General features: G+C 38.0%; 1 protein-coding gene across 2 annotated transcripts in view; it reads right to left on the bottom strand.

Moving 5' to 3' along the window:
• LOC129263903 (carbohydrate sulfotransferase 15-like) overlaps nucleotides 1-13,103 on the bottom strand; it is a 32,372-nt gene extending 19,269 nt beyond the window's left edge. The window contains exons 1-4 of one of the 2 annotated variants that reach the window (XM_064100727.1): nucleotides 11,032-11,723; nucleotides 10,741-10,913; nucleotides 1,909-2,059; nucleotides 1,185-1,297 (exon numbers count right to left, since the gene is read on the bottom strand). In XM_064100727.1, the coding sequence (XP_063956797.1) occupies nucleotides 1,185-1,297; nucleotides 1,909-2,059; nucleotides 10,741-10,794 (318 nt within the window). In that variant the 5' untranslated portion in view covers nucleotides 10,795-10,913; nucleotides 11,032-11,723. Of the gene's footprint in view, nucleotides 1-1,184; nucleotides 1,298-1,908; nucleotides 2,060-10,740 lie in introns of both variants that reach the window. The other variant, XM_064100726.1, reaches the window with a different exon arrangement.
• Between the last annotated feature and the right edge of the window lie 3,887 nt (nucleotides 13,104-16,990).

Below are 16,990 nucleotides of genomic sequence, written 5' to 3'. Positions count from 1 at the left end.
TAAAGCGCTTTGAGTCATTCTGGGAAAAGCGCTATATAAAAATTGGCTATTATTTTTTTTTTTTTCTATTGTATTTATTTTTTTATATTTCACTCATTTGTCTACAGTATGAATCACATCATCACATGGTTCACTGTGTCACTGTAGACAGCGACACTGTAGATGTGTTCACATTGGGGGAAATATCGTCACACTGCTGAATCTGAGCGAACAGTGAGTCACGTCTTAACATAGAATACTATGTGAAAACACTGTGGACACTCACTGCACTGCCGAGGTTCTAAGGTGTGGAATTATCTTCACACTTTTTTGTCAGCACTTTAACACCGAGAATCACATATTCCCATAGTCCTCTACGTCACAGTGAACACTTACAATGTAGAGGTATCCACAGTGTGGAAATATCGTCACAGTGTTAACTTTGAACATTTTGAAAGTGTGAAACACATTTTCACATAGTCCACTCTGTGAACACACTGAACACTCACACTGCCGAGGTTACACAGTGTGGAATTATCCTCACATTGATGACTTTCAGCATTTCAACATTGAAAATCATATTTTCACATGGTCCCCATGTGAACACGTTGTAAGCAAAATGAAGAGGTGTCCATGGTGTGGAATCATTTTATTTACACTATTGAGTTCCAGTATTTAAACAGTGTGAATCATATCTTTACGTAGCTCACTACGTCACAATGAACACTTACAATTTAGAGGTTTCACACTGTTAACTTTGAAAATTTTGACAGTGTGAAACACATTTGAGAGCTTTTCTCTTATGACCACAAATGCTATTCAAATTTGTAAAGCAAAATGTTCAGTGATTGGATCGAACCAAACGAACTATTATTACTTTGAATATAGCAATACACAATACATTTTAATCAGCGGGCCTCATTTGCCCAACTTTGAAGGGGCAAATGAGCCCCCCTGACAACAATATTCAAGGCTCAATAATATGCAAATGAGATTGATTAGACCTCACATTTCTATTGGATAATGTAGGTCTTCGGTGAACCTTGTATTAGGCATCTAATCATGTTTCTACTGCTATGCGTTAAAACGATATTAGAATTATGAAAAAGGTGGCTTTATTTACCCCACTCTCCCCTATGCACAAACTGTGAGACGTTGTGTTCTTTCTAGTATATACCCCAATGGTTACATAAACAACATCTTACCTCTGGCGCGAGTTTGAATAGATTTGGCGGGATGTTCCTCACGTTATAACCGTCGCCATAATAACCGTCGTATGGTCTTTGCGTTCCCGCCTTTCCTGTTGATGAATATTGGTCTAAAATGAAAAAAAAATAGAAAAGTATATTATATTTTATATCACATTTAATGTTCTGCAATATCCCTGACCTTTAATCTTTGCATGACTTGGATAATTATTATAATGTTCGGTTGTTGTTTTAGCATTTTTCAGATATCTATATCAAGTTTCAAATACAATTTGTCTGACCATGTTTGGGGAGGGAATGGGTAAAATGGTGTCAAAGAGTAGGACAAGAGCCATTGTTTTTTAAGTCTTTCTTCTTTCTCTAGTTTTATTTTGGCTGCTACCCTGTGTCCCCTCTCTGTATGCTTCTGGCTTTCTCTGGCTACTTTTTACTCAGTTAACCCTCCCCTTTCTACCCCCACTTGTCTCTCTGTCCCTGTCCCTCTCCCCCCCCCCCCCCGGCCCCCCTTCCCCACTGTCTTATATTTGTATCTTTCTCTCCCCTATTCCATCTCTTTCCACCATTTAATACCTCCCTCAACTGCACTTTCTGTTTGAGATTTCTTTGAATGTCACCCCTCTTTCCCTATCCGTCTCTTTCAACATCCTCCCCCTCCCCCTCCTTTTTTTTATTTTCTCTGTATGCACTTTATTTAAATCTCTCTCTTTCTCTCCATACTTACTGTAGTTCAGATCGAATAGTTTACTCCTCTGTACACCAAGGTGTTGAGTGTTCTTGTCTATAGCGGATCCATTGAGAAGACTCAGGGAATATATACATAGAACAGTCGACACTAGGAAAACACCGGCCAAAATGCTCCTCTTCAGGAAATGCTGAACAAATGAAAAAAAATATATATTCTTTGAAAATTTGATATAATTTACATGAGTGGGGAAAGGAAAGTTAAGATTCAGGATGAAACTGACGATGATGGTGATGAATTTTTTTTTTTTTTTTTTTAACACGTGCACACCTAGTTATCAATAATGCATATAGCATTTCCATTTATTTGAAAGCATGATAAAAGAGCATTGTAGATTAAATGCCTTGCTCACGGGCATAGATGCCGCGGCCGGGAATCGAACCCCGGACTTTTTATGTATAGCCAGGCGCCTTAGACCACTCGCCTACGGCATCTTCTAATGAAAGTGATGATGGTGATAATGGTGATAATCATGAAGAAGATGATGATGGTGGTGATGATGAACACGATAATCATGAATATGATGATGAAGATGGAAATGGTGATGATGATGATGATGGTGGTGGTGATGATGGTGATGATTATTCATGATGATGATGATGAATTTGAGGAATAATAATGACAATGATATAACGATAAGTAAATTGATGTGAGCAGAATTGATAGCAATAATCACAATTTACGATACTATCGAATTTTGTTTTAAATATAAATATATTTTAATAGCATTATCCTGTGAGGTCAGCATATTTCTGAAGAGATACGGAGATATTGCCAGGGACGTCCCTGATATTACTGAACAAAATAGGGCCATGAAGAAGACTAGAAGCAATCCATTATAAATTCTGCATGACCCCTGTGAAAGAAACGCCGTGTAACAGGTATCAAAGCGGAAAGATCCATGAAAATATTTGTGTAAACTCAATAAAAAGGACGTATAAAATGAATAATATTAGAGACACGCTTCATCAATAATGACACCCAAAATATCAATATGAATAAATAATTATGTTAAAAGGACAATCTAAAGAAGCTATTGAAATTCGTAAAATAAACGCTCCATTTGACGGCCCGTTGCCCAATCATAAATATTTGAGAGTGCCTAAAGAGCTTGTCACCATGTGAAGTCGTAAGAATCCCACCATCTGATGAAATATTCATTTTCTTCTCTTCCCGATTGGAATGAGTAATCACCACTATTATGTTGCCGTAGTAACATCAACTCATGTTGCTGAAACACGAGTTAGGGAGCTTGTAGTTTGTAAACTTATCGAAATTTCCCATGTGTTAAGGGAGGTCGATTTCCTACAGATGACTGATAGATGGGCAGGAATGCGACACGGCTGGCCATCTTGACCGGAGTGGGGGGGGGGGGCTAAATGTGATGTATGATTTTCACTAAATGACATGAATGGTCCCTACGCAGATACAGAAATAAACATATTATTGTCTGAAAACTCTTACATCTTTTTTCATTTTCTTCTTCATCACTACTTCAAAAAATAATAGGGGCGAATCGCTGAACTGTAACTCGTACTTTTACCGCCACCCTTGGGACGGGGAAAAGCGAAAGTACATTTATACTACAGATTGGAACTCAAATGAAAGGGAAGAGAGATAATGAGGAGAAAGGGGAGAGTGGGGATAAAATGAGGACAAAAGAGGAGGATAAAATGAAGAAGTGAGATGAGGATCTTGACGTTTTATGAGTCATGCTATGTAAACACACGGGTTTATCACCCAAAACACAATGTGCCTCCCCTAGCAACCAAAGATTGCAGAAATATGGCTGGAACGTTATCACTATACTAGCTGACCCCGCCCACTCTACCTATCTCCTCAAGCCATTCAAACTGTATGCACGTAGTCTCTACTGCAAACGGTGTTAGCTATAAATACTCAATTTCGGTCGGCGAATATGAAAATGCATTCAAAGTTTGAGTATTTCTAACAATATTTCCTTGAAATTCAAATTGCCGTCATTATTAAGACAAACATAATCCGATACGCCAGTCACATTTCTTGAAGCCATACCACTGTCGCATAAAAAAATGTGTAAAAATCGTTTTATCTTTAGTATTGTAAACACACTGAACACACACTGTGAATACACTGCGTACAAACCGTGTACACACTGTATAAACACTGAGCACACATTTTAAGCACACTGAGCACACACTGATCACACACTCTGTGAAAACACTGAGCATATTGTGGACACATTGAGCGCACATGGTGAAGGCACTGAACAGACACTTTGATCACACCGAGAACACACTGAACACACACCCTGAAAACACTGTGAACACACTGAGCACACACCCTGAAAACACTGTGAACACACTGAGCACACAACCTGAAACCACTATGAACACACCTGAAAACACTGAACACACACGGTAAACGTATTGAGCACACACTGTAATCACACCGTGAACACACCGATTATACACCCTGAAAACACTGTGAACACACTGAGCACACACCCTGAAAACACTGAGCATATTGTGGACACATTGAGCGCACACGGTGAACACACTGAGCACACACCCTGAAAATACGGAACACACTAAGCACACACCCTGAAAACATTGAACACACTTAGCACACACCCTGAAAACACTGTCAACACACTGAGCAAAACCCTGAAAACACTGAACACACTGAGGACACACCCTGAAAACACTGTGAACACAATATGAAAACACTGAACACACCGAGCACGCACCCTGACAACACTGAACACACTGAGCACACACCCTAAAAACACTGTGAACACACTGAGCACACACCCAGACAACACTGAACACACTGAGCACACACCCTGAAAACACTGTGAACACACTGAGCATACACCCTGAAACCACTGTGAACACAATAAACACATACCTGAAAACACTGAACACACTGAGCACACAAGGTAAACGTACTAAGCACACCTGTAATCACACCGTGAACACACTGAGCATACACCCTGAAAACACTGTGAACACACTGAGCACACACCCTGAAAACACTGTGAACACACTGAACACATACCTGAAAACACTGTGAACACACTGAGCACAGACCCTGAAACCACTGTGAACACGATAAACACATACCTGAAAACACTGAACACACTGAGCACACAAGGTAAACGTACTAAGCACACCTGTAATCACACCGTGAACACACTGAGCATACACCCTGAAAACACTGTGAACACACTGAGCACACACCCTGAAAACACTGTGAACACACTGAACACACACCTGGAAACATGAGCAAACATCGTAAACACACTGTGAACACACTGAGCACACACTTTGGGACACTGTGGGATCATGAACCCTACTATTCTTTTCAGATGGAATTATTGCAAAAACTAGGTCGTTAAACGCGAAAAAGATTGATTACTGCTACTTTAAAAGGGTCATTAGACAGCAAAGATATAGGACTAATAAAGTAATCTTAGAAAATACCAACTAAAAAGACAATATGGGAAATAGAGAAGTATTAGTTTCCGCCGAGCATGAATCATAGATGGCTTTCGTACTTGCCCCTGTCAATTCTCTGATTTATTGCTGAGACTATCGTCAAGGGAGGCAAATAAAACTAGAAGGTGGTGGAAATATAAATCCTATACTAATAATGGATAAAAAGATAGAACGGATGACGGAAAGAGAAAGCATGATTAAAAGAACGTGTGCTGAAAGATGAGGACTATCTTCTCTCATCCTCTCCCTTACTAATTATTAATAAGTGTAAAGTAAATAAATGTTAAAATACCTACTAAAAGACAATATAGAAAAAAGTATAGAAATTGTATTTTTTCAGGTTTTGTGAAGTTCAGGTGATAACATGTTCGTGTAGATGGTGTATATAAAGGAAGGAAGTTGTCTAAATGATACCAGTAGAATACTTTTTTTTTCAACTGAACATAAAATGTTAATTCAAATTACCACATTTGATTAAAAAGACAAGTACAAATTAATATGCAGATAAAAATATACAATAAAAAACATTAAAATAAAATATATTCAGTTCGAAATCATAATGAGGTGGGAATTGACAAAGGCCAAAGGCCTGTCAGGGTTATTCCCAAAGGTAATTAAATTTACATAAAATGTTTCTTGAATATATACATAATGACATGTTCAAGATATAAGACTAAACTATGGAAAACGAAATAGACACTTACACATGGAATTCAGAAATATGAATGTAAATAAAATAACAAATAAAACTATTTTAAAAATAACTGCAGATGCTGGCATCATATTGAAGGATCGGGGGTGGATAAAAGGGAGCAAAAGAAAAAAATATGTGGAATTGTTTTCTATCACTATATAATATCCTCCTCCTTCGCATTTCATCAAACATTTTTCAGGCCCTGATTGGCTAATCTCTCAGAGACTTACCGCCCTTTCACACGGTAAGAAAGCGTAATTTGAATGATGATTCTAGTGAAAATATAAGGCTAATGAAGAATATTTAGCATGATTAGGATCCAGAACGCTAATCACAGTCACGATTACAATAGCAATTATCATTACAATGATGATTTAAGATTCACGTGTGAAAAGGCCCTAAGCCAATTAAAATGAATGATTTCAGTGGTTTATAATGATAAAATCTATAGTAATTAGCGAGAAACCGATGACCATTACAGGCGTAATGTCATGAATATTGTGTAAGAAGACATCTACCTCTCTTTTATCACCTTATCATATATGTCTTCTCTCAATATCGTCTTTTCCTCCTTTTCTTCTGTTTGACCCCCTCTTCTTTTTCTCCTTATTGGAAAATAATACAGGCGGTTGCCCCGCCCCCTCATAATTTGTATATAATTTTATATGAAACAATGACCGATGACCGTATCGATGAAATCGGCATCTCTTCTGAACTCATTTTTATTTTTATCCAACGTTGTCAACTGATGTCATGTCATATTCAACTTATCTACTTAAGTAGAGTTATAATAATAACGGTATATTTACCAAGGGTAGCCACTTCAGTTCTGAAAACTGTTCTCGCAGCGGGCCCTGCTATTTTTATTACCTGGCTAAGCTAGGCCACCGATTCATATGCACACAACATTTTGAGGAATTATTTTTTGCCAGTACTCATTTACCTCACCTGGGTAAAGTGAAGCACAGGGTGGATAAATTTCTTGCTGAAGGAACACACGCCACGGCTAGGATTCGAACCCACGACCCTCTGTTTGAAAGGCGAGAGTCAGAACCACTAGACCACGACGCGCCCACACAGTTTCATTTCTATTGCGTAGTATTGAATAATTCATGCTCGTATCGTTTCCCCTGCACTATATTAATGTTCTAGACGAATTACTTCGTCACATTCTCCTCCTACATACTTTACACCTGAGAAGGTTTTAATTACAGGGAAACAGTCTCGGTCTATCCCATGAAGTATCATTAATTGGTGCATGTTATTACTCGGATTAAGGGCATTATCAACCCGCATCTTTTGAAGCGACCATGCAAAGGAATTAATATGTATACTGAACAAAATATTGATATTCAGATATTAGATATTCAAAATTTATTGTCATGCTCAAAATAAAAAGAAATTACATTGGCATAAAAATCATATTCCGGCTGATGGTATACCAAGAACAATATATAACATATAATAAATAATTACAAAAAATAATGGCATTAGATAATATACAAAGCAAAATTACACAGTGACATACTAACCCAAAACGTGCTTGAAACACGTCACAATATTCTGGAAGGATACAAAACGCAAACTAAAAGATATCTACTGTATATTTTAATTTCAAATATGAATCAGTACCTTAAAACAATGTTGTGTTTTCAGCTTTTAAAGATAGAAATTATAATTGTAAAGTGCAGTAATGTATTCGTAGTTCCGTTTAACGATGAGAACAAGATAACTACGATGTTTCAAAATTAAGAAAACTGTTAGAGTTCCAGAATACCTGTGAATAAATTGTAATCTTCACTTTTTAAACGAAACGTCCACTATTTGATGCCTTATAATGTGATAAAGATGTAATTCTTACATTATTTTTATATACATATGAGGGCGGGTAACCCTATTTTTTTTATTCAAATGGCGGGTGTTGTGTTCTTCTAATTATGTTTTCTTTCTTTATTTCTTTATTTCGTTCTTTCTTTCTTTTTTTTCTCTCCCGGGCCTATCCTTCCGAACTTCCTTCCCTTTTCCTTTCTTCGTGTTCTTTCTTTCCTTTCTTTCTTTCTTTTTTAGTTTCCTTCCTTATTTATTCATTTATTTCCGTGGTATTTCAGCAGGGTAGCCCTTTCAGTTACAAAACTGCTCTACCAAGGGGCCCTTGCTTCCTTCCTTCCTTCTTTCCTTCCTTCCTTCTTTCCTCCTTTCTTTCTTTCTTTCTTCCTTCCTTTCTTCCTTCCTTTCTCCTCAACATTCTTCTTCTCTCTTCTTAACATTTCTTTTTTTTGTTTTTTTTCTTCCTCCTCCTCCTCTTCATCTCCGTTCTCCGCATTATTGTTCTCCTCCTACTTATCCTTTACTCTTTTGATCTTCTTCTCCTCGACCATCAGCATCTTTGCTGTTGTCCTCCACTTCGTTTATCTCTTACTATCATCATGATCATGGACCCTCTGGATCGGAGTGGCTGACCCTACTGGGCCTCCCCCCCCCCCTCACTGGCATCCCTCCACTCTAACCCTTAATATCTCAGAAATAATATTCAAATGTCAACGGAAGTTTATGGGGATGTTGGCAAATTGACAACGCAAAGGCCAAAATGTGAGATTCTTTCATATCGACCATACCCTGAGCAGTCGATATGGCCAAGATCAATTCCACTGAGACATGTTGTCATGGCGACAAAGATATTGGCGGGAACCGAAAATCCTAAAATTAAACCTTTCTTGGTCTGAGGTACTATCCGTCATTTCCTGTGTTACAAGGCGAATGAAGGCCTATAAGACTACGTACAATTTTGCCCGATTTTTATTTTGTTTACTTTTGTTTATTTTTGCCTGGAGTTGGATTTTCCACACATGGATCTATACTCGCTCCCTGCTAAAAATAATAAATACAAACATTAAACACAAATAAAATTAATACTGAATTTCTCTCAATGTGTTCAAGAAAAAATTAAAAGCACATCTTGCCCTTTAGGGCCCGCCTGCATACACGTCGTATGATACAACAATTAGGGGTGATTCCATACGTGTCGTTTGGGACATTTCGACAACAATATCTAGACTCTTAGCTGATTCTTGAGCAATAACAATTAATATTTGTCAATCAAAAAGTTATAGTGGGTAGTCATGTGAAAAACGGATTACCAACAAAAAGTGTTTGATTATGGGTGAATATACAGGTGAAAATGTTGTGTGTCGTACGGGACTCAGAAATGTCCCATACGATTCACCTCTAATTCACCCATGGACAACATATTTTTGTTGGTTGTCATTTTCTTTGCATGACTACCCAGTAGTACTTTATTATTACCACAAAATACATTGACGTTCCTTGTTTGTTTGGACAGTAGGTTGAAAACTGTTGTGAAAATGGCTGATTTTTCTAGCATGGAATCGCCCTTAGATGGTGTGCCAAACCGCCCTTTCACACGTAAAAAAAATCGTTATTTGAATGATGATTCAATATTTCATATCAGCTGTTTATGTTTATAACAACTCTTTCAGATAAGTGTTACGTCCCTCAAACAGTGATTTTGCCTAACAATAAGAAAGAATATAACCGCTTTGTGGTTATGCTGCGTCTCTACAAGGCAAACTCGGCTGTTTTTATGATAGGTGTACAATAAATTCAATACAGTTGTCAATAAAAATACTCGAGTATATTTCTTTAAACTTGACATGAATAGGCCAAAAAATCTACCACTATGTGACTGATATTTCCTCTTCCACTAAAAAAATAGTAACACATATTGTTACTGCCACTGTCTCTAAAAGTGCCCTTTCCCCTTAAAGTGAGACACTTAACCTGGACAAATAAAACAAAATCGTATGTGTAAAGTTGCGAAATATCTAGATTCATGAAATTTAAATTTTTCTAAATGATTGGTCTTAATAATCATTGTGTTGTTGAATAATCAGGTAGTAGGCCTAATTGTATTATTATCATCATCATCATCATCATGGGGGCGTCATGGTCTAGTGGTTCTGACTCTCGCCTTTCAAACAGAGGGTCGTGAGTTCGGATCCTGGCCATGGCGTGTTTTCTTCAGCAAGAAATTTATCCACACTGAGCTGCACTCGACCCAGGTGAGGTAAATGGGTACCGGCAGGAAGTAATTCCTCAAAAAGTTGTGCGCACCAGAATCGGTAGACTAGCTTAGCCGGGGTAATATAGGAGCGCCTTGAGCACCTAACAAGGTGGATACGTGCGCTATATGCAAATCCTATATTATTATTATCATCATCACATCATCATCGATAGTTGTAGTAGCAGTAGTGGTAGTAGTATAGTAGTAGTAAATATATCGATTTTTTTTTCGCAAGCCAATATTTACACAATTATACCGTGAACAGAATATATAAAGCTCCATCAGAAAATTACAGGGTCTACCTAACAGTAACAAACACTGCATATGTATGATCAAAGCATGGTACCTACTAAGTATATGGTAGGGTCCAAAATCAAGTAACTTGCACAAGACTGAAGGTAAGGGGGAACTAATAACAAGCCAGACTTGAGTATCATTATTTCCTCATGATCGTAGGTTAACCTAAATCCATCTTGTAACTTTTTAAGAGTAGTAAGAACGGTAATTTATTTATACTATATGTTATTGATAAGAAAATGTGAATCAAGAATGGTTACCTTGGCCATGACCCTCATCATGAGTTGCAAGTGAGTAGAAATTGAGATGTTCATGATTATCCTTTGTTTAAAAATCTATTGTTGTTTAATGTCACTCGGCAATGATCCAATCCAACCCTTGTCCTCACGCGAGATATGCCCTTCGCGAGATATGTCCTTACGCGAGATATTACCTCACGCAAAATGTGTCCTTACGCGAGATAAGTCCTCACGCGAGATATGTCCTTTGCGAAATATGTCCTTACGCGAGATATTACCTTACGCAAAATGTGTCCTTACGCGAGATATTACCTTACGCAAAATGTGTCCTTACGCGAGATAAGTCCTCACGCCAGATATGTTCTTACCACTTATGTGAGGTGTGATTACCCCATATGCGGTAACCACAACTCAAACGGTTATCCTTTGAATCGATGTATCATCTTCCAAACTTCAAATCATCCACGCTAAGATAGTGAACAATTCTACTATCATAATGTCACTTCGCAATATAGTGCACATACAATAATGTCGGATCCAATCTCCTCTTTTGCTGTTACCCAACTATGTCCTTGCTTGTGAACAGCGGTGATCATCCGCAAATGAAATTAATTCGTCCCCTTGATACATTATCATCCAGACCTTGTGGTATATAACAAGTATACGAGGTAATGCCAGATCATTAGAAACTCCATCATCCATGGTCACATATTAGTCCAATGCGAGGTAAAATTATCAATGATAATCATGTCTCCAATCTTCTGTTTCGCTATTAGTGATCATAAATTAACGCATAGTCAATGTACTTCCCATTTACGTATATATCATTATTATCCAAACTTTGCAGTAGGCCTAAGTCATCAGAGTTGTGATTATTATATTAGCAGACATTTTTTCCCTGGTAAAATAGTGGAAAAGTCTTTCTTGCCCCCACTTAGAGAGGAAAAGATTCAAATAGACTAGTGCAAATTACACCAATCAACATCAAATCTTCTATTCAAGCTTTACCCATTTCATGTATAAATGTCGAAATAAGGCGTTCATTGATCATACAGATGTGGCGGAAAAAGGTTGATAATATATCAGTTACCAGCAGTTCAATGTACATTTCAAATGAGATTGCGCAAAAAGATACAATGTCCATATATTTTCCCGATACTTTCTGCCTGGATACCAAGTCCACCTACAGCGACGGTGGTCTAGTTGTGAAATACGGTGATCATATGGCTCTTCCCGATTGCCATACGAATGTTGTACATGTATAATCATCCAATATAAAGTATAGGTCAAACTATAGTGCCCGGTCAAGTGATAGCAAAATATGAGATATTGAAAGTGATACCAGCAAGGTTCCAATCTTCTGTTGGCTGTCGACCTCTAACCACGAACACGCGAAATCCGGTTCTATCACACCACGGCCACGGATGACTGATGATCTTCATATATTGAAATGTATATGCCTATCATAAAAATTGATGTCATCAACCATGTTGACCGTCTAGAATAAATCAAGGCAGGTAGGCATTGACATATGTCTAAATCAATCACACTAAACCATGCATTGTGTTTCTCCCTGCGATATCATTTCACAAAGGATGAGCCTGGATGCCTAGCATGTCCAGATCGAAGCCATGATGCTCATAATATATGTTCACAGAGCAGGAATGTTAAGAAACTCAATACTGTCTCCAATTCCATTCCACGCGTTGACACCAATGAAGACACGCTTTATATACTGGAGGTATTTATCCGGCCATCATGCATGAACGTGGCGTGGATAGATCAAGTGCAAGCCCATCAGGCGCGCTACCGTCACCTGAAAAATGAATCTCCGGGGTCCCTTAACCCCTTATGATCAACGATGGATGCCCTGTGCAACCAATGGCAACAATTTTAGCATCGAGGGTGCCGCGAGCGCGGGCGTGCGGGATCATAACATAACGCCTCTATGTACTCCCTCCTGCGGACACTTTATCCCCGCGCCCAACCGCCATATAATGGACTGAGCTATGATCCTTACCATGCGTAACCGACCCGAGTGTTGGAAGTACAAGCGCGAATCGACTCTCGAAAGCGGACTCCTCTTATAAATCAGAATGCTCATATTCAGTCCATAACGATATGCGTATCAATGGAGTCCTTTTGATCCGTCTTTTGTTGAGCTCAATCCATGCGCGAGTCATTCCACTTGATATATCTTTGCTTCACTGCACCATGCATCACCCCACTGGGTATTTCCAGACCCTAGCTACTACGAAGGATCCACGATTTTATTTCCAGGGCAAGATATTTCTACAGTAGGCTATAGATCAACGCAAAAACCATCATTCCGTATATCCTAAACAATTTGGTCATAATTGAATGACTATGGACAGGTCGAATGCACCGCATAGATGGGAATATGCCTAACAAAGAGAATCCGACGTGGAATCCAAGATCCTTAGCCGGATAATAACAGGAAACAGGTCATGAAATTATTGAAGCTTCAAAACCCATTTTAAAACTACTCGGGAATACAGTCGACTCTCTTTAATTATTGTTCAACATAAGAAGCTTAAAAATGCATACCGCAATTTTTGTATAGGAACGTCTTCTTGAGAGGCATAACACTGCACCAACGGGGTTAACCCATCATAACACAAGACGGGAATCTATATCTATCAACATTATTGAAGTGTATATAACTTAAATCGATATCATTTTGGTTTTCAGCTAAAACCGGATGGTGTTAGATACTGAGTTGATTCTATACTGGTGTTTATTTTCTCAACACTTTTGGGGCTTGGACACTAAAATAGTTGGAATTGGTGTTGAATTATTACTATGTGTATTGCAGTGTTGCAGTAAAATGTTCACACTTTGGACCTATAATTATCGCTCGAATAAAAAATAAAGCTCGATCCGCGTCAGTAAATGTTTGTCTTAATTTATATGTAAGGGAAGGGGGGGAAAGTGGTGACACTTTTTTCTTTTTGCATGTTAGAATTGATATGATTAATGATTTTGTAGAAATAAGTACCTTGCCTTAAAATTTAATTCTTCTGAAATATTTTTCACCTATATATAACTTTCTACCCCCACACTGAAAGTCACTGTCACCTTTGAAAAAAAAAAGATGTCAAATGGCTCTACTTGCCCCATTTGTGGGGTAAGTTGACCCACCTACTGTGGTAAGATGAGCCACAAAAACTATGCAAGTACAAAATGTATGGGGGAAGAACCAAAATGTCATTTTTTTTAAGTCTTTTCACTTGCTAATTCTCTATAAACACTAACATCCTCTAAAAGGAAAAGAACAGTCATGTAAATGTTATCCTTTCTGCCTGCATATCGATGGCCTTTTAAGGTTTGTTAGTTTTTTATATACATTACCATAAGAATTACCATGGCTCAACTTGCTCCACGTAGGTTGGCTCAACTTGCCCCAGTCCTAACCGTTTAATGCGATAGTTTCGCATCCACACATTTCTTATGCATCCATCATGTAAAAAACTATGACAAGAATGAAGATCCATACCTGGACTAACAATGTTGTTCTTATGTCTTTATTGTATTCAAGGACGTGTGCATGTAAAAAGCACTTATCTATTTCACGCCCTTTTTTTACTTTTTGGCTGAAATTTGTTTTTCTTTTCCTCTAAAAAAGTACTTTTCGTTTCAAAGTTGAAAAAATGTGGTGGGGTTAGGGGTTGTGCAATGGGTCATCAATACATGGCACCACCACAATGTCTGACTCATTCATTATTGGCCTGGGGGTGGTGGCTCAACTTGGCCCTATGCTCAACTTACCCCGCCTTCCCCTATGCATTCGTACATAAGTAAGCGGGTGTCATACTCGTGAAAGTATTTTATTGCCGTGCATAACTACCCTCCAATGTCTTTGTACTGCGTATCAAATTTCATGAGCAATACCAGCACGAAAAGGTGGAAATACTCCCTTACATATCCATACACTGCAAAACTCTGGTGTTGATTTAACACCAGCCCGGAATCCACACCAGAGAAGTATTGAAACAACACCAGTTTGGAATAAAAACCGATGCTGTTTTAATAATAATAATAATAATATAGGATATTTATATTGCGCACATATCCACCTTGTTAGGTGCTCAAGGCGCTCCTATATTACCCGGCTAAGCTAGGCGTTCATAGCGCACACAGCTTTTTAAGGAATTACTTCCTACCGGTACCCATTTACCTCACCTGGGTTGAGTGCAGCACACTGTGGATCAGTTTCTTGCTGAAGGAAATTACGCCATGGCTGGGATTCGAACCCACGACCCTCTGTTTCAAAGTCCGAAGACTAATCCACTGGGCCACCAATACTAATTGGTGTTGTACAAACACATATCTGGTGTTAGACCAAAACGAAACTTGTGTTGTTTAACACTTCTCTGGTGTGGACATATATAGATTCCGGGCTGGTGTTTAATCAACACCAGAGTTTTTGCAGTGTACATCATTGTAAATAAAGCAGTCGGCATATTCAAGTATTACCTTAACTGGTGGAAAGTTATTGTCCTTCACTTTTGTTCTTAATTATTTCTGGTTTTAAATATGCTTAATTTTCTCCACTGACCGTCTTGCGTCGTGTTTGGGTATAAATACGATACACGATTACGATAACAATTGTAATGATGTTGAAAGTGATGATTACTATTGGAGATATTGGGGGCTTTGGGTACTCCCCCCCCCCCCCCCCCCCCCCCCCCCTCCTCCTCGGTTCCTAAACCGAGGAAGAAAAAGGAAAAGGGAAACAACTCTGATATTATTTTCTGGATATTGATTTGAAATCTGTCACAGTATTAAACCCGATCTTGAAAGATTTTAAAATGAATATAAAGCAATTGGCGGTTAGATAGAAATACTCGTATTATTAACAGTATCCGTTTACAAAATGTTGTTTTGATATTAAACAGAAATTAATAAAAGAGCCTAACATTGAAAGCATAATCAAAATCGGATATAGAAGAAAAAGTAAAAACATTTTCCAGTTTCACTTATTTTCACAAAACAAGTGTGATTACTTTCATATTTGATATCTGATTGTGATTTGATTCGTTGTTAAAGATCTAAAGAGCAGGGACGGATCCAGGATTTTTGAAAGGGGGGCGGCGGCATATTTTCCAAGGAAACTTGGACAGGCAGAAAAAGGGGGGTTACTACAAATGGTCCCACGTACAATTTGACAAACGAAAAAGGGTCCTCACTTGTATAATTATGAAGGACCTATCCCCATTAAAAAAAAAATTGCTGTGACTATCAAGGAGAGGGGGCACATTTGTGTATGAACGATATATTTACATTAAAAATGTTGACTATGACTCTCAAAGAGGGGGGTGGGCCGGAAATGCTGCCCCCCCCCCCTCCCCCTTGGATCCGCCACTGTTTAAGAGTTTAGCAATGACTCCTTTACATATTTTACATCGGTCGTCACGGTCATTGAAAAACAAAACCATGGGCAGTGACTCTTGGGCAAAATACTTCTATATCACATACACTGTCGTGTCTTTTGTTCCTTTTTAAAGGTCAAGTCCACCCCCGGAAAAATGTTGATTTGAATAAATAGAGAAAAATCAAACTAGCATAATGCTGAAAATTTCATCAAAATTGGATGTAAAATAAGAAAGTTATGACATTTTAAAGTTTCGCTTATTTTTCTCAAAAAAGTGATATGCACAACTCAGTGACATGCAAATGAGACAGACGATGATGTCCCTCACTCACTATTTCTTTTGTTTTTTTCTTGTTTGAATTGTACAATATTTAATTGTTTACAGATTTGACAAAAAGGACCAACTTGACTGAAGCATATAATATTAAACAATGCTAATTCCACATGTTCAGGGAGGAATTAATCGCTGTTTCACTTGACAATGAGGAGAAAACTAAAATATTTGCTATTTCATGTAATAAAATACAAAAGAAATAGTGAGTGGATGACGTCATCAGTCTCCTCATTTGCATATCAACCAGGATGTGAATATAACTGTTTTGTGAAATTAAGCGAAACTTTAAAATGTCATAACTTTCTTATTTTACATCCGATTTTGATGAAATTTTCAGTGTTATGCTTGTTGGATTTTTCTCTTTTTATTTAGATCAACGTTTTGTTGGGTTAGACTTGTCCTTTAAGCTAATGTTGTTTCCTGTATTTCATCCCTTCAAGGCTCTTACATGTAGTATCAGTGACTTACCCACCCGTAGAAATCGCACCCCTAGACATCAATACTTTGGAGGTAAGATGTTATCCTGATATAAAAAGTGTGAT

The sequence above is a fragment of the Lytechinus pictus genome, chromosome 6, assembly GCF_037042905.1.
Source record: "Lytechinus pictus isolate F3 Inbred chromosome 6, Lp3.0, whole genome shotgun sequence".
NCBI classification, from domain to species: Eukaryota; Metazoa; Echinodermata; class Echinoidea; order Temnopleuroida; family Toxopneustidae; genus Lytechinus; species Lytechinus pictus.
This window is presented reverse-complemented; position numbering and strand designations above follow the sequence as displayed.